The following is an 18,707-nucleotide window of genomic DNA, read 5'->3' as shown; positions in this document are numbered from 1 at the left end:
ATAATGGTGCAGAGGTTAACGAAATTCATTTTTGTGGCTACTGTTTATAGTCAGTCACCCCCTCATCTCAGATAAGTAACTATGACAACAAGCCATTACACCCACGTACAAAGGTCTGAGAAATGTTGCTAGATACTTGAAGCTTCAAGTCTTTTCAACTAAAATTGAACATTGATTGCTGACTCTACCTGCTATAGCCTGCTAAACTATACAACTGTTCGTACAAATTGTTCCTTAGACTAGAGTCTCGTAAAATCTGTTCTTATATAGAGTAGAGATCCTTCAGACTGCTGTAGATCCAGATTGAGAAGGGCAGTAGCAACCTTGAGTGATAGTGGTGGTGGTGGGCCTTGTGGGGAGGGACTGGAGCTGCCTTGGGAGCAGCTAGGGGAGGGGCTGGGTTTGCTGCAGCGTGGCAGTATGGTAGATGATCTGATCCACATTTGCTTTTGTAGTTTCTTTGTGGCCAGACGCTCCTTGCTTAGCTCCTGTGTATTTTGCTCCTTGCTTGTCTTTAGTGGTAGCCTTTCCCCGTCTCTTGATGTCGGTGAGAGAGTAGGCATCTTCATCCACGGATGGGTCTGGATTTCAACCACTGGATTGTATGTGAAAATGGAATGGAAATAGTGCATGGTTACGGGTATGGGATCGGAATACAATGTATATAGTGGGTACATATTTTGCACAATCATACGTAAATAGTAGGTCTAATTAAAAGTGCGAGAACTGTATTATACATCGTTTCTGTGTAAGTTATGGCACAACATTAAATATTACTACTACAGAGCCACCATTACCTCAGTGTGTGGTCCATATCCCCTCTCTCCAGGTAACCTCACACACAGGTTGAAAACCACTGTAGTAGTCCTGCATGGGGGCATTTAGAACAGAGAGGGATAAATTTGTTGGGTATTTGGTAAAAAGAGTGGAAACTAAGCGTATTACTGCATGTACACTGAAAGGTAGTCTCGAATTCCAGCCTCTTAGCAAGACAAATTAGGCAGAGCGTGCCCAGCCTCGAGACTAACTGAATTATTTACTACAGTATCACTAATTCACTTACTAGATAGTTCCTCTTCTTGGTGCAGCACTGTGCAGGCAACCTTTGTTGTCATTTGACCCTGACGACAGTTCCGACGTCTATTAGGGGAAAGATTGAATAGTAATTAGCATGGTTTATAGTGCTAATGAATGAATATACCCATTTAGGGCGGTTGGGTATACAGATCTTTCTCACACAAAGACAATGTATTGTTACACAGAGCAATGATTGTCTTTACCACATGCACACACCACAGATAACTGAGGGAGTGGCTTCCTGCTAACACTAACCCAGCCTAAATATGGCTACCAGTAACAGTGACTGTTCTAACTCTGTGAACGTGAACCAAGAACCAGCTGCTACCCACCCCCCAGAACAGATCACACAGCCAGCTGAACCTGACTATGACCTTGTTGAACAACCTGACCAAGACTACTTCTGTCCTGTGAGCTTAGAGCTACTTGTTGAGCCACTCCAAACAACATGCTGCGGCCACCACATCTCCCAGCAAGCTGCCAACAGACTCACCAAAGAACTAAAACCATGCCCTATGTGCAAGCAAGACAACATGGCTACTCAAGAAGACAAGTACTTCAGGAGAAAAGTTCGCCAGTTGAATGTTCGCTGTCCCCACAAGAAGAGTGGGTGTGAGTGGACGGGGGAACTGGGAGACCTGAACCACCACACCACCTCCTGTCCAAAACGTCCCTGGAAGTGCCAATATTGTGACTTTGAGTCCACCCAGGATATCGGAACAAATGACCACACCCCTTGCTGTGACAACTACCCCCTGCCTTGTCCCAACCAATGTGAGATTGGTACCGTCCCTCGCTGCCAAGCTGGTAGCCACCTGCTGGAGTGCCCCCTACAACTTGTGGAGTGTGAGTTTGCTGGTAATGGATGTGACGTTAAGGTTCCTCGAAGAAATTTGGTGGGTCACATGACAGAGAGTGCCCAACACCACCTCCTGACAGCCACCCTCCTCAACCTGCAACTAACGAGAGAGCTACACCAGAAAATGGAGGAGAAAGATCAGCAAATAGTCGACTTGCAGAAACAAGTGAAGGAACAAGGCAATAACATCGATATCAAAATTCAACGATTAGACGCAAAAGTTGATACCAAATTCCATGATTTACAAACTATAGTCCAAGATCTTGATGTGAAGGTTGAGCAACAAGTTGCAATGCTTGACACAAAAGTCAGTGATCTAAAGACTACGATGGAAGCCAACACAGTGAAGATACAAAATGATTTGTTATTGCTAAATAGGTTTTCTTGCCACGAGTTCACTCTCACTGAGTTTACGAAACAACAAGCAAAAAGGCAGCTATGGATACTGGAATGGTGGAGAGTTTACTGCACAAGGGTGGAGCTTCTCATTCAATGTGTTTACAAAAGGTATTGGATCTGGTAGTTTGTCACCCTACATCAATAAAATCGATGATGCTGCCAAAACAGAAGGTGTAGCTATCCTACAGATGCTCAACCATCTGGGTGACCATGGACACTACATAGGAAGGGAAATAAACATTTTGAAAGAGAAAACAACATTTTTTGGCGACTCAAAGAAATTCTTCCCCTTTGATCGCCTAGGTTACTGTGCTGACACAAACACTCAGTACCTCAAAGACGACTGTCTCAAGTTCAGACTGTTTATGAAAGTGAAGGCTCTCTAAATAGTACACAATGTTGGTTACTATACCGTGACTGTATCTTAATAATTAGTGTAAAGTTTGACTATTTAATTTTGACTGCGAGTGTAATTAACATCTGGTCTCGAATAGAGGCCTGGTTAGTAAATAGAGGCTAGAGGCCCATTACTGCATGGTCTCGATTAAAAGCGTGCTGTTACTCTAAAGCGGGAAATTTGGTAGAGATTTTAGCAACTTTGTGCTCTCTATGACAATTCTGGCACCCGTCACTTGTCTCATTTGCCAAATACATTATACCACCACATTAATTTACAACTACACAGTAAATGGAAAACCTGAATTATAACAGTACACAAAATATATGTACAAAATATATATTTAAAATTTGACATCGTTGTACACACGTATAACCCTATATAAAGGCTACGTGCAAACGCTCTGCCAATCTCACACATAATAATAATATGTAGATTCCAAACACTATCCAGCGATATTAATTTTATATGTATACACACTAATAAACACGGAATGCCCTTAATGATTCCAAACACTATACCTGCACGTACAAAGTAATAGTTACATTGTAGTAACTACGTATTACTGACATCAATAAACACGGTACGCCCTCGTACTGTACCTCAAAGTGTGGTTGTGTAGTTTGAATATCTTGGCTGGTCTGCCATTCACCACTTCCCTCACTCTCAGTAACTCTAGCAACGGTACCGTCATATTCTCCATCTGTGGAGGGGGGGGGGGGGGGTAACTTAGGACCATGCAAACACCTGAGTCTATAAACCATTCTAAAAGAACTGTAATAGTTCAATGCCGCACAATTGAAAGGCTAGAGATTTTCTTGCCTGTCAAGATGGCCACTATAATACAGGGAGCTTTAATGGTTTACTATACTTGAATCTAGGAGCTGATATAACATTTTTTATCACATGACTGTCAAATGACTTACGGCGGGTAATGTAAGGATGGTGATCTTGAGTTCCTCGACAGTGGCCTCTTTACTGATCTCTAATACACCGACCTCGTCCAGCTGTCCGGGAACAGGGGGGTGGCAGAGGGACGGGGGGACCAGGTGGAGGGGGACCTGTGGGGGCGTGTGGTGGAGGGGTGTAAAAAGTGAGGTGTGTGTGTATTGTGTACAGAATTCTGTGCAAGATGAGAAAGCATCTGGTGGGGCTACTAAAATAATCATGTACATGTATGTAGCTTGTGCATACTATATATTATACTGCCAGAGCATGCCCTGTACATGTGCCTTGAACCCCAGCTAGGGAACGTACGTCCTGAGAGAGGTCAGCTGGTGGATGGGGGGAGGGGCTGGACTCGGGGGAGTAGAGGTACACTTGGAGACGAATAAAACCCTGCATATGTACGAGGGGGTGGGCCGGTAAAAACAATACTAATCTGTCATTTTGCGTACATACATGTACAAGCATGTACACGTGTGAATTCCATTTACAATACATGCATTACTGAACAACAGTGCACTCACTTTGGGAGGTAGTCTTCCTTCTGCAAGGAGCAGTACGTCACCAGACTTCAGTCTCTCCTGTTCCAGACTGGCATCCTAGTAAAATTATACCACCAGTTGGCAAACTATTAACACATCACTGCATGTATAGAGAAGATAACCCTAACCCTAACCCGGCCAGTACTATACAGTTACTGCACTGTACTGCATGTACTACAGTCATGCAGGTGCTGCCTCCATGCACACACCTCATCTTCCAACACGTCAGCTGCTTCTCCGCACCAGTTGGTCCTTTGCAGGTGCCAGTCTCCGCCTACATATACAGTGGTATAATTATATGCATTGAGTACTTCTAATATTAGATAGATACGTAAAATGGACCTCTAAAGAAGCACACACATTAGCCGAGAATTAAGACAACATTATTAATGTATATATATAATAATTATTATAGTCAAATGTGATCAGATATACTAATGGAAATGCTGGAGGTGTAGTTTAGGGTATTCCCCTAGCTCCAGCTCACCCGTCAGTCCGAGGGCTGTCACCATGACACACATACACTCCCTTACAGTCACATCCCTCCCCAGGATCACCTCACACACACCCACACTCGACACACCAGAGCTCAACAGCTGACAATTGAGAGCAACCTGCAGAGATCCCGCAGCCAGGACGGAAATATTAAATTTAGCTGTCCAATGAAATACAGGGCCGCTTTTACATGTACTTAAGCGCCCCTGGACATTCCCCCCATAAATATAAAAATATAAATATAGCACCATACTTATAACATTTGTTTTGTATAATAATTATTAATTATTAATTATATACTATAGTCTCGCTATACATGTAATGTAATTATAAAAGCGGCACCATAATTATGTAATTATATATGGTTGCACCTGATTACTGGTTGGTGCTTGGCCTGATTCCAGAATGATCCTCTGTCCAGGACTGATTCCAGCGTCAGTCAGTGTCTGAGACTCATACAGCGGAGGCCCTATTCCAGTGACATCATCATCACCACGGAGACGACATTCACCTGCAATTTAAAATTCTAATCAACACTTTCTTATAGCAGATTTATTTATGCTCACCAATAAATTGCTGGTTGCTAGCTGTTGTCAAGGCCATTGTTTTGAGTGTGGCGACGCATTCGTCTTTTCCTACCTCCACTGGAAACACAGGATACAAGCCAGTAGCATCAGTGAGAGGCTGGGGATACAGGGGAAGGGTGAGGGTGGTCTATATTATAGGATTATACGTACACTATAGTTAAAAAAATTAAACTGTAGAGCTGTAACCATTATTGAAGGGTGCATGTGTGTGTGTGTGTGTGTGTGTGTGTGTGTGTGTGTAGTTAAAAAAATTAAACTGTAGAGCTGTAACCATTATTGAAGGGTGTGTGTGTGTGTGTGTGTGTGTGTGTGTGTGTGTGTGTGTGTGTGTGTGTGTGTGTGTGTGTGTGTGGTTCTCACCAGTAGCCTGCTCTCAATGATGACTGACAGCATCTTGCTGTGTTTGTCTGCTACAGAGTGAGCTAGTGACTTCACACTGCAACCATGACAATACATGATGTTATCTAGTTATTATTATATGCATGTACGGTATCTTTAAACCACCGTAACTTAATGTTCTAATTACAAGATTTCACGATTAATTTTTATGAATGCTCAACTAAGTCATTTTCAAGGCCAATTTTGGTGCCAAAATTAGGTCTGACAACATTTTATGAACTAAAAAACGATCATCATCTGGACGAACTCATTATCAGAAAATTACAAATATCAATAAAATTGGACCACTAGAATTCAATTATGAACCTCAAAAGAATACGACAAAAATTAATATGAGACTATAAACTTCAATTATGCTTTCTCTAGCAAGAACCTCACCCTTTCTTGATACTCCTCTCCACTGTGAGCCTGTCTCCGTCCTGTAGCTTCAGCTCCTCTAGAGTGCTGCCATCCTATAAAAGGGAGGAATCTTGCTGACAGTTAGTGTAGATAGACATGCAAGTAATGATTAATCAACGCAAACTATTACCGATCTGCACACAACACGAGGGTGGTGGGGGAACCTAATGATTATAGACTACACCTTCCCTCACCTTGCTAGGTGATAGGACAATGATGGGTGTCTGTGTGTCCTGTATCTCAGAGAGCTTAACATGGCTGATGGTCACATGACTGGGAGGGATCTCTAGTAGCTCCGACAGGGACACCTATCACACATGGAGACACATTAATATACGTTATAATTTGGAGACAAAGATTTTTAACAGTTGCCCATTTGGGATGAAGCAATATAGCTATACGTACGTATGTGCATACGATACTGTGTTTCACTAATCAATGTACCAAGCTATTAAGGATATCTCACACAATAGTACAATTCATGTAAATACAAAAATGAAGGCTTTCTTCGATCGACACTCACTCAATGAACATCAACACAATTATCTCACCCTCAATTGACTAATAGTTGAGTTCTTGGGGAAACCACTGCTCAGTTCACACTCTCCCTCCTCCGATGGGTACGTCACATGCAGCAGGATCGGATCACATGACCATCCCACCGCTATGGCTTCACCTCCCACAGTCTGACCGTCCCACACAAACAGCTGAGAGTTGTTGGTGATACCAGCATCAGCCACACTCGTCTGATCATTGCCTGAATAAAGAATGAATTACATAATACGAGTTGTAATGGACTATTATTGTATGGATCGAGCACACTACACATTTTTGAGAGAGATAGGATTTTACATATACCTGAGACCAGGTCGTAGAGGTGTGTGCCAGCTGGGAGGGTCTTGGCTGTGTGTATTACTACATGGTCAGCATCGTAGAGACTAGAGTACGTCTAAGAGGGAGAAAAACATTTGATATTTTCACTAGCAAACTGTTAAGTGCATGTCTTCATTTATTTCAGTGGGTACCGATCACGAACTTGTTTGACATTGGTTTTCAATGTAGTGAGTTCCCTACAATAACTCGGCTCTTCTGTGACTACAAGGCTTCCCATAATAAATCTAGTAAGTTCTATATCATGTAGCCATACAAAGAACACACAGTATAATTATAGCTCTGGTATATACTTACCTCAGCAATGGCTTCCTTGAGCTCACCAATGCTCTTCCTTCGGTCTACACTCAGCACACAAGGATCAGAGCCCTGCAGTATAGAGGTGGTATATATACATTAGCTTCATAAGTATAGTATAAGCAAGGTGCAGTATACAAGAAGTACTCTATAGACACAGCTAGTGGCACATGCATAAATAATTATAACATGTAAAAGCAAGGATCTGCATGAGCCCTCAGAAACTGAGTTTTATAGGGTGCATACGGTAAATATAGACTGACACAAACTATACTATGTAGCTTGCATGCAGTTCTGCATTGAGCTTGGCACACTACCAAAACACCAATTAATCACATACAGTTCATTCAATATAAACAGGTCTACTAATAGATATATCGATACGTATATATAAATGTCACAAAAACGATACACTAAAGCGCACTACATGCACATATTGTACATTGGTAGTATATGTAATTAAAAACTGAAACTATAGTCAATGCTGAGCTGACAAGTATCGATCATAGACCTCCTCCACCACTCTGTGTGCATTGTAGTCCTCGTCTCTAACTCTCCTCTTGTACCATCGAGCCAGGAGGGAGTACAGGATGAATCCAAGAAGACTGATGCCTACTCCAACCCCACACATTGTTAATGTGACTTTGCCGCAGGGATGGAGAAATCTCAGCAATACTAAGAGATGATAACAACACCAAAACCATACATCCACCAAACAATCCTCTCATGTTGTATGGAGCTTGAGCACAAACTAATTCCATCATGGCACTAAAAAGGAAGATTGTGAGCAATCCTCTAGAAATTGAAATAAAGACGATTGTAACATAATGGATTTCATCTAAATCACCGTATTTGCTTTTTAGTAGTTCCATAATTAGAAACACAATACTAACAACCGTGATAAGGAGAGAAATTATTCCAATTCTTCTAAGGATGCTGGGAAGTTTGTTACATATCACTGGGTATAGCACGAACTCATAAAAGACAGTCCAAACCATTCCACACCAGTAATAGTGATATGTGAACAAGGGCAGAAGCTTTGAAACATAACAATTCCAATCAGGAGGATAAACACTAGCATTATTTAGTGGATGGAAGAGTGCAAGTGAGCACCCAAGAAGCCATAGCGTTAAGCAGAGGGGCAACAAACGTAGGATGGTCTTTACATTTTCAACTTGCTCTGTAGTGAATGGTCCACCGTATCTCGACTTTCCCAGGTCCATTCTTGAAGGTACGTCTTCCTCCCAGTATGTGAGAGCACTGCGATTGAGGGGAGCTTTGTGCTTAGCAGTAAACTTAAGAACAAGGTAGATGGTTTTGAGGGACTGAGGTGACTTTGGTTCAATTATCAGCCATTTTTAGCTAGGAGGAAGTCAAGAATAAGAACAACACTCATACACAAAGGTGGCAGCAAACTGTAAAGTTGGACAACCCAGTGTGATAATTGACTGTTACACGAAACACCGGAATTAATGGGCATATCAGAAACAGTAGGGATCCAAATACCAGCATACATACTGAATGCAAACCAGGCAATAAAACTAGTGATATTGGAAGATGAAGCATCAGGCATCTGATCCAGGCCTAGTTGTAGTGAGGTAACAAAGCATGCTACCACAGCTACTACAAAGAGATTCCAACCTATGCAATAAAAGACACTCACAACATACACGTAATGTGTAATGTCAGGAACTAGGGTGACGGCACTAGAAAGCAAACTTATGAGGAACAACAGTACAAAACTGTATTTCATCACTCTGTAGTTCCCCAGCTTAGCGTCGGCTAGCCATCCTGAGAAAACAGCTCCAAACAAACCAAACACAACTGGGATAGTATAGAGCCATTTCGGAATTACAAAATTGACATCAAGTCGTTGACGAAACACATGAAATACATGGGAGACTGATACACAGGCTATAGTCAACAGCATAATCCAGACCAGAACGAGAAAGGCTCCCTTGGAATAGAACCACCTCACTCTGTACTTGCACTTGCAGCCATTCCTTGACACCAGAGGGCTCCCTCCGTTCGTAGAGTTAGTTTGTCTCATTCAAACGCATGCACGCACATATATATATACACACATGCATGTATATAGAAATGGTTGCTATACACACTATACTGTAACTAGGTACTATAAATATAGCTATAGGAGAACAATCTATTGCCCTATTTTCTTGCACGGACACACACTTGTGCAAATTGTCTAAAATGCTGGTTCAAACATACTACTTTCCCTAAACGGTCATGAATCACATTGCTATATAATTATTAAGAGTGGGTGGGTTTCAATATTACGGTGGCCCTGAGTGCTACTCCAGTTGGTAGTTGGTAGTTGGCAGTTGGCAGTTGGCAGTTGGCAGTTGGGAGTTGGCAGTTGGGAGTTGGCAGTTGGCAGTTGGCAGTTGGCAGTTGGGAGTTGGCAGTTGGGAGTTGGGAGTTGGCAGTTGGCAGTTGGCAGTTAGCAGTTGGTAGTTGGCAGTTGGCAGTTGGCAGTTGGGAGTTAGCAGTTGGTAGTTCGTGACCTTTAAACTTTGCAGTTAGCAAATGTTGTATATAGATCTTTGCACTGCCTCTAATCTTTTAACCATAACTTTAAATAACCTCAATAGCCTCTAAAAGTGCCATGCAAAACCTGTTTCTATAATTCCCCCCTCCCTGCTGGGATCTGGAAATATAGGTACATGAGGATTAGACTTGAAATGATCTCCCTACCTAGATGTGTACATATAAGATTAATATTGCCGTCTTAGGCCAGCTAGATATCGGTGCCAGTATCATAATTTAAAAGCAAGCTAATTATTGTTGCAAAGTTTAGGTTACGAACTGCCAACTCCCAACTCCCAACTCCCAACTACCAACTGCCAACTGCCAACTGCCAACTGCCAACTACCAACTGCCAACTGCCAACTGCCAACTACCAACTCCCAACTACCAACTGCCAACTGCCAACTACCAACTCCTAACTACCAACTGCCAACTGCCAACTACGTGTTTGAACTATCAAGTAGCAACTGCGAACTATACCAACTACGCATTTGAACTATCAAGTAGCAACTGCGAACTACCAACTACGCGTTTGAACTATCAAGTATGAACTACCAACTAGAGTAGCGCTCAGGGCCACCGTACAATATTCATACATTCCATCTATTGTTAATATAACCTCAAAACTCATCAAACAATGAGTGTCCATTGAGAAACTGTTTACATACATGTAGATGCAAATAACGAAAACAAACGTTAGCAGTACATGCATGTACAACTTGTATAAAATATCCCACGTTTGTGATTACAATTATACACAAGTCGTATCATCTATAACACTACTAAAAATAAATGAAAGCACCGCAGGTGCTGATGCCTCGGTGGAGGTGCCAAAGCTACATAACATAATATTATAGCTAGCTTTTATACACACATTGATTGATTTATAATTATCATGACGAATAATTTTGCTGCATGCGGGAAACTCAAATAGTGGGTAATGATCGACCATGATTGTTGTTAAAAACGATCGATGCCAAAAGTTCAAGTCTAAAATTATGGCAAGTCAGCAGGTCAGCAGAGCCTTGCAGCTCTCTTCTCACTCAGCACTCTGCAGCTACCAATAGCTAGCGTTCTAGTGCAGAGCTAACTACTAAGTAGAGTAGCAACACTCGATGAACAAATTTTGCTACGGACTCTTCTGAAAAGACTGCAATGGCATTCCAAGTAAGCAAAACTAGGCATAACTCGAGAACGAAGCTTTATTTTGCAAATCCAACCATTGCAAGCCAAGAAAACATGACTAGAAGCCTATAGAAACTCTTACTTGCACTTCATTGATCCTTGAGCAGCTGAAATAGTCTACACACACAGACACACAAACACACTACCGTATACCTCGCTTGCGCATGCGCACCGAGGCATAATAACATTTGTTGTGGGTAAAACTTATTCACTACAGTAGAACCTCGCTAATCTGGACCTCTTTACTCCGAAATCCAGATAAAACGGCAAACTGAAAAAGAGGAGGGGCTGTCAATAGAATAAACTATTGCGCATGCGCAATCTAACTTTCTTTGCTGAATCAGCGATAATAAACTGCTCAAATATAATGGCCCCTGCAAAGAAAACGAAGAGAGCTCACAAGACTCACTGTATTGGAGAGATAAAATACTATTCCAGCTAGCAGCTTCCCTTCTGGCCACAGTAATAATTATCATAATACATGTACAAAAGTGTCTTCGTTAATAATAATTATTCATTAATCAATTGTTAATCCAGAAATGTCATGTATTCGGATGGGGTCTGGTCCGGTTCTATTCAGATTAGCGAGGTTCTACTGTACTCATAATAAAAAGCTCTCCTTGTAAAAACAAACACCTCTATATACCACATTCGTACAACTAAATAATTATATAATTATTTCCGTAACATAATAAACCACACCCACCTCGTCAATTCTCTGCAGTGCTCCGTTGGCCAGCACAAACTCCAGTGAGAAATAAATGATAAGTTGAAGTGTGTTGATGGCGATGTCATACTCATATCTGTGCAGTTTAATACATATTTACTATGGCCACAAGTAAATCTCTTAGACTAATCACCGAATATAAATATTTTATTCTATAAGATAGAGACCATACATACGTGGAAGCACAAGAACAAGAACCTGCTAACCATGCACGAATCCAAAGAGCACCATACAATCCTGTGCCTTTATGACCCAGTTATTAGTAAAACCAGTAGGTTTTACATAGGATTGGCAGTGGGTTTGCCCGTGTTTAGCAATATTTCAATTATTTTGACTCATGTTCAAACTGTTCTATCTCTGCAGGGAAAGGCCACATCAAGAAACTGGCTGAACAGATAGTTTATTTAGCCTTTTCTCTCTTTGTATCTCTCATTTCATAATCCATAAACATTTTAATGAATGAATATTTTCATTTTAAAAATTGCACTATTTCGACGTTTCACCGCTCTTTGTCTGACTGACTAAGTAAGTAAGTAAGTAAGTGAGTAAGTAAGTTTCTTGCCCAGCATTTACTCCAAGTACAGCCATCTCCAGGACATTCTGCACAGGGTTTCCAAACGACTACAACCTGGATTACAAAGCGCTTCTTCAGATTTGCGATTGCTTCCACGAGGCAGAAGACCTCTCAGTCTCTATTTCTCTTACCTAGACAATTCCGCCATCTTTAATGACTCAGCAATTGTGTTGTGGCCAATAATAATAGATAGGCGTGGCTAATAAACCGTGCGCCTAAAATCAGTGCAGCAGTGCTTTTCCAGAGCCTGAGGTGTTCCTTTTCTTCACACTGTTCAGCTCTAGCTCCCTTTCTCTGACAGGCATGCTATATGCACTGGCTAGATATCATGCTCTTAAAATGGCTGTCATTTAATACTGATTCGCAAATTTAAAATAATTATCAAGCAATAAATTATTACTCATTATACTATAATTATTAGTCCAGAGATATTCGAGAAGATATCTGATTAGTCCTGTCTTCTCTTCTTGTACTGCCTCTTGACGTTCCACTTATGTATGTCATGATACGTAAACTGTACTGAAAAAGAAAGGGAATCCGACTAGAAAAACATTTGCAATGTGAAAAATTGCTAGGATTGGCCAGGGGAACCACAAAAAAGCGTGGGAACAAGAAATCAGACGAGAGCATAACTCCAATCCGTTACAACGTCATGAACGTGTACAATACATAGTATATTAAATAATAGACTGTGTTCCAGATCCACCTATCAGCTTCCATCCACCACATCATTCCATGCAGTCACCAGTACGGTCCGTGCATGTTACTACGCATGGATGGACTGTGTGTACCTTTGCTCTACACTACATGTATTAGGAACATCAATTCATCACAAATCATCATGATTATGTGCCCCACATTCTAATGTATAATAAATATATATAGGGATTGGTCATCACTCCACCAGTAAAAATTGCGTGGCATATTGGCTGGGAAAACATGGGAAAACTACCAGTATACATGTGATTGACGTTGTAACGGATTGGAGTTATGCTCTCGTCTGATTTCTTGTTCCCACGCTTTTTTGTGGTTCCCCTGGCCAATCCTAGCAATTTTTCACATTGCAAATGTTTTTCTAGTCGGATACACATACAACTGCAACCACTAATTGTCTCTCTCTCTACTTTACAACCCAAACAGTAACAGCAAGAGATTTCCCTCATAAAAACTGCAGAACGGCTATTCCATTACACATGTATATTACGTGACACTCCTAAAGGCACAGTGTATATCCATTGAGCCAACTCGTGAAGAGGTGTGGTTGGTCACACCCTCACTGCCCTCACCTCTCCTGGTCCAGTATTGTGTTAGCCCGGGCCACCTCCACTTGAAATCTCTCAGGAACACCAAATAATTTGTTGCCTAACGCTGTGAAGTGTGAAAGGAATATAACGATATGCAAACCACAGCAGTCCCCACCTTGAGGTGGTCTCTGCATGTCCTTCTTCCTGTAGAAGAGCATGTAAGCGCTCTGCTTGCCCTGGTACATCTTCTCCATCTGTTTGGCCCTGATGGGAGATACGTGGGTGTCGTTGAACTCAAACCAGCACTGCCCTTGGGCTGGAGGGGACCTGTGAGGGGGAGGGGGCGGGCCGATATCTGGTATTAAAGGTTTGACACACAGACATAGAACAGAATACTAAATTAATACCCTTTACATGTACTTCTTCCTAACTTACTCTTTCTTCACAGGTTTTTTCTTCCCTTCCCCACCATTCTTCTTGTCTTGGCCACCCTCGCTAGCTCCACCCCTCACTGCATCGACGCTATCACCTTCAGTTGAAACTGTGAGGAGTGAAGAAATGGACACTATACATTTCAGATAGTGTCAAGTTTTTACAACAAATGCTAAGCCTATAAAACGTGTGGTCTCAAACGATTGATGGAGAGTGGGATGTAGTTGAAAGTCTCTCACCATACGATATTATAAATGTACGGGAAGGGAAAGTTGAGACTGATGCATGATAGTCACCTGCTGTACCTGTACCTTGTGACTCCGCCTCCTCTCCACCCTCAGCATTGACGGCCTGCTCTACATTGACCCTCACAATAAGGGGACTGCCCCCTGACTTATCACCAGAGGAAGCTGTGTTCAAGAGATATGGTTAAGGAAAAGATTCGTTAAGCCATCCATCCATAAATCCCCCCTAATGAAACACAGTCATGGTAAAAGTCAATGTTATTTTGTTGCATTAATGATCTTTACCAATCACTTGATTCATACCCCACACCACACCTTGTTGTGTGTCTGTCTTGTTGGCTCCACCCAGTGACACTAGGTTAGATTCGTTGACTGAGAACAAGTCGGGACAGCTACCCAGGAACTGTGTGTGTGGGGGAGTAATTAATAATTATATCATAAAATGGCAACTTTGATATCACATTTATAATAATTGAAAATCACACATATTTGGCAAGTAAATGCACAATAATGGATCGAAGTAAGTTAAGTTTACAGTCATACTGTAGCTACCCTGGAGAAGTGACCACACCTTTGTAATGGGCCCAAACTGCTTCTTGAACCTCTTGTTCCACGTCACTCCAGTCTTGTCCTGTAGAGCCTGCATGCAGATAATTTCCATCAAAGCAAACAATGCATGTGCTATAAAACTGCTAACAGAATTCATAATAATATTATATCCTAATTTATATCCTAACATACACCAACATAATTAACACACTACGATTGTTCAGTAAATTAACCCTACCCCCCACACACCTTAGTGAGCTTGGAGATGGTGGCAGACCCTCCACATTGTTTGAGTAGCTCCAGCATGAGGTCGGCAGGATTATCAAAGTCAATGAGGTCCACACTACCAGAGGCCGGGTCCCGTGGCAACTGGACCACTTCCTCGTCCTGGGAGGGGAGGGGTGGAGTAGTATGTGTAGCTACAATTAATGGAACTCTTCCACCACTGAAGAGGGTCAACTGTGATATAAAAGCCAGGCATCCAGGTCTCAAATGAGCAGGTACAAAACAACTCTTCAACTCTGTATAATAATGGCCAAAACGTTGTGCCCCTTTATATAGGCATTCCCTGTACAATTATACTCTTACTGTACCAACAGGTACAGTAGAACCTCGATTATCCGGACACCTTGGTTCCAGAAGCAGGCCGGATAAGTGAATATGCCGGATAATCGAATAGATAAACCACACCTTGATCCACCCACTTTATTGATAAACAGCAGTGCCACATTGTGTCTGCGCATGCGCAAAAGATAAGCAGGCATGTCTCCATGGTAACAGCTGCAACGCGCATGCGCATTTGAGGGACACGCCCATTTTCTGATCTGATAACAAGAAAACTGCCAAGCCGGATAATCGAGGGCCGGATAAGGTTCTACTGTACTCCCTAACATTGTCAAGAATATGAAACCACCTAATGAGAATGTAGAAGTATTAAAGGCAAAATATAATAAAGTACATGTATGGACAGTCTACAGAGATAAGGTTGACTCACGGGGGAAGCCCAAGTTCCAAGTCCATCAATGTCCCGAATGTAGGCAGTGTAGTGTCCGGAGTGAGTGCTGCCACTGTGAATGACCACCGAGAACAGCTCGTACACACTGCTACCCCCCACAGAGCCATCCTCACAGTAGGGGGCCATGTCCAACTCAAGTGGGAACTTGAATTTGCTAGTGTCCTGGAGGTTATAGTTTGGAATACTTGAAATGTGTCTATTGTACGGTCAGCCAAGTTATAAGCACACGTAAAACGTTTTTTTTCTCATACATAGCGATTATGCAATTTGTGGTCTTAAGTAAATAGCTCAAACATTGTACTACTACCAGTTTCTTACCTTATATCTCTCACCCTTCTCGTAGTCATAGAGAAACCTTAGGAGGGCTATCGTGAGGATCTGTGGCAGCTGCCGAATCTTGCAGCCCTGAGGAGTGCATGTAAAGCAATGGTGCAATGTGTAGCATTGTTGTGTAACATAATAATTATCACTTTCATTAAGCTGTACAGGCTTTTAGTTGTATGGCAATTTCTTCAAAACTGTAGTGCCTTCTATAAGTCTTTCAGACTACAGGGATGTGCCCACACTGGTCGGTGGTGGTTGGTACTAACCACCTTCTAGGCCTATAGTAGTTTACCACAGGTTAGGCAAAAAATGTAGTGGCCACCACTTCGAAAATGCACATCACTATGGCAACAGTAAACGAGTAGTCTGTCATTATTTTAAGAATGCAACTCTCACCCTCTTAGCGTCGACAAGCTTGCCACACTTCTCACAACGATATTGGTTGGCTCCCTCCAGCAACTCTTGTTCGATGTACGACTCCTGGAGCACCCCCTCCAAAGTGGGGCTAGTGGAGAGGGCCATGGCCAGATCTAGGTATTCTTGTTCCCTTTCACTCACACGACCACACACCTGACAGATTATCTGACGGAGAGGGAGGGGGAATTGAAGTTAGGAAGATGGATTTTGGGAGTGGGGGATTATTGGGGAAGAAGGGAAAGTAGATTCTGTTGGCCAGTTCTAATTGCAATATCTATAACACTCACTTACTTACCTGTTGCACAAAGACGCCATGATAGAGCTTAGAGATGAGCTGCTCTCCTGAGGTGCCCAGTAAAGAGGACTCGATGGCACTGAACAGTATCCGATTCAACTCCTGTACATCGTGCTGCTGGAACTCCTGAGAATGGAGGGAGAGATAGTGGAGAAGCGAGTGGTGAGTGGCTCGATTGAGAGTGGGAGAAATTGCTATACATTACAACAAAGCTAGCTAGGGCATACACCTTCTGTTTATAATACGTACGTTAACAACTAATAATTCTAATGCACTAATAATATTATTGTGAAAGCAAGATTTGGAGTGTTATAAGGCTGTACCACTTGTAACCCTCGGTGACGTACAGTTGTACAGTGGATCAGTACTGCTCTACAAACAATGCTCCCTACTTTATATTCAATATTCATGCTGTTACTGCATTAACCACATACCTCACTGTTGCTCCAACCAAAGCTGTTTGTGAGAGCGTCCACACTGCAACTCTGCTGGTTGAGCAGCAGGAGATTAGCAAACAACTTCTGCAGCTGGACAGGAATCACTCGCACCTGAGCACAGACAGACAGAGATTATATAGATGTGCTAAACAGCCAGAGGGCAGCCATGACAACAATCAAACTACAATGGAACCAACCACCCTCTGAACAAAAGCCTACAGGTCCCAAATGAATAGTTTGTAGAACTTCTCAACAAAGGCCACATCTGTAAAACACTGTATAAAGTGTGTTCCACTATATAGAGCGTTAATTTTTCCTAGACAACTGCAAATAGTTAATAATTATAGTGCTCCTGGTTACCATGGAGTTGTCTGCTCCCTCCTGAGTGGAGAAGATGCCCAACTCTGTCTCAGTCAGTTTGAATAGTTCCTCTGCAGTACAGTGGGTAGATTCATTAATGGTGGTGTTCATTGAGAGCACATTACTTGTTGAGCTAACAGATACTGACACATGAGGTGAGAACTAATAACACTGAAATCTGCCCACTTGCCACATTTGCTGGATCATTTACGGACAAAAAATTCAGCATATCAATTTTGTGAACAGGAAAATGATCACAATTTTAAAAAAAGTATTAGATCTATCTACAAGCAAGCTGTGCATATACCAGTCTCTGCCAACTGTCCCGAATTAGCCGAGACTGTCCCAGATGTAGATCTAGCACCCCTGTCCCGAAAGAAACTTGCATTCAGTCATGTTCATTCACTAAGATATGCTCAACGGTAAACTGCATGGATACTACCATCCAATAGAGTCATGTACACGAGTCACCTATGTAGCTAATTCCCATCGCTTCAGTACTTATAAAACTCAACTTTTATGAACAGGATACAAATTTGCCTACCTCTCAACTCTGGAGTAAAATGCAGAGTCTGTAACAGTGAATTGAGGTAGCAGGTGGCACCAAGGTTACTGAGACCACACAGCCTCGTGTTGTTCCGGGGGGTGGGTGGGCGGGGCACTCGTGAGCTCTCGTTACCCCCTGCAGACTTTGCACCGTACTCGACAGTCTCCTCGTCAAACAGACCCTCAAGCATTGTGTGTGTGTGTAGTGAGATCAGGTGGGTAGTCGACTATCGGTCGGCAATGGACACAACCCTGTAGGAATTGTACAATAGTAGATCAATGATCCACATCAGACTTACTGAGCTGCCCTCTGCTTATATATTATACTTGTCTTATGTCTTTATAGTTTCTTTAATATAGCTGGAGCCAATGAATAGCTGGTCAGCACACGTTTACGGCAGCATGGCCGGCCGGCTATAGCTAGCTAGCTAATTTAGCATATTAAATAATGGTGCAGAGGTTAACGAAATTCATCTTTGTGGCTACTGTTTATAGTCAGTCACCCCCTCATCTCAGATAAGTA

At 42.2% G+C, this 18,707-nt stretch overlaps 1 protein-coding gene across 3 annotated transcripts; it reads right to left on the bottom strand.

Annotated features, from left to right (window-relative positions):
* Positions 1-173: 173 nt before the first annotated feature.
* LOC135347426 (ubiquitin carboxyl-terminal hydrolase 40-like) lies at positions 174-18,648 on the bottom strand. 3 transcript variants are annotated; one of them, XM_064545425.1, is made up of 33 exons: positions 18,484-18,648; positions 18,183-18,436; positions 17,639-17,709; positions 17,276-17,389; positions 16,842-16,967; positions 16,526-16,711; positions 16,124-16,210; positions 15,785-15,967; positions 15,040-15,177; positions 14,813-14,881; positions 14,557-14,644; positions 14,293-14,406; positions 14,000-14,105; positions 13,740-13,891; positions 13,607-13,688; positions 11,726-11,822; positions 7,288-7,359; positions 6,958-7,048; positions 6,651-6,856; positions 6,294-6,407; positions 6,079-6,152; positions 5,662-5,737; positions 5,281-5,398; positions 5,086-5,225; positions 4,707-4,833; positions 4,429-4,493; positions 4,202-4,276; positions 3,990-4,070; positions 3,659-3,793; positions 3,335-3,435; positions 1,064-1,140; positions 798-867; positions 174-595 (listed from the first exon to the last, which is right to left on the bottom strand). In XM_064545425.1, exons 2-32 carry the CDS (start codon positions 18,373-18,375, stop codon positions 836-838), a joined length of 3,390 nt encoding a protein of 1,129 aa, XP_064401495.1. In that variant the 5' UTR covers positions 18,376-18,436; positions 18,484-18,648; the 3' UTR covers positions 174-595; positions 798-835. The 3 variants fall into 3 exon arrangements, 1 of the variants encoding a protein (XP_064401495.1); XR_010398373.1 differs by lacking the exons at positions 174-595; positions 798-867; positions 1,064-1,140; positions 3,335-3,435 and having other exon boundaries at positions 3,732-3,793; positions 4,202-4,278; positions 4,436-4,493; XR_010398374.1 differs by lacking the exons at positions 174-595; positions 798-867; positions 1,064-1,140; positions 3,335-3,435; positions 4,707-4,833 and having other exon boundaries at positions 3,732-3,793; positions 4,202-4,278; positions 4,436-4,493; positions 5,094-5,225.
* Positions 18,649-18,707: the final 59 nt, after the last annotated feature.

This window comes from Halichondria panicea, chromosome 14, assembly GCF_963675165.1.
Source record: "Halichondria panicea chromosome 14, odHalPani1.1, whole genome shotgun sequence".
NCBI lineage: Eukaryota > Metazoa > Porifera > Demospongiae > Suberitida > Halichondriidae > Halichondria > Halichondria panicea.
The sequence above is the reverse complement of the archived record's forward strand: the minus strand, read 5'-3'. Positions and strand labels throughout refer to the sequence as shown.

Bases quoted from the DNA above. Each gene is read 5' to 3' on its own strand.
- LOC135347426 (XM_064545425.1), bottom strand. From the start codon at position 18,375: ATGCTTGAGGGTCTGTTTGACGAGGAGACTGTCGAGTACGGTGCAAAG. The intron at 5,399-5,661 runs GTGAGAACCACA...CTGTATCCCCAG, and splicing joins TCATTGAGAGCAGGCTACTG to CCTCTCACTGATGCTACTGG. The intron at 4,834-5,085 runs GTGCAACCATAT...GGATCTCTGCAG, and splicing joins AAGCACCAACCAGTAATCAG to GTTGCTCTCAATTGTCAGCT.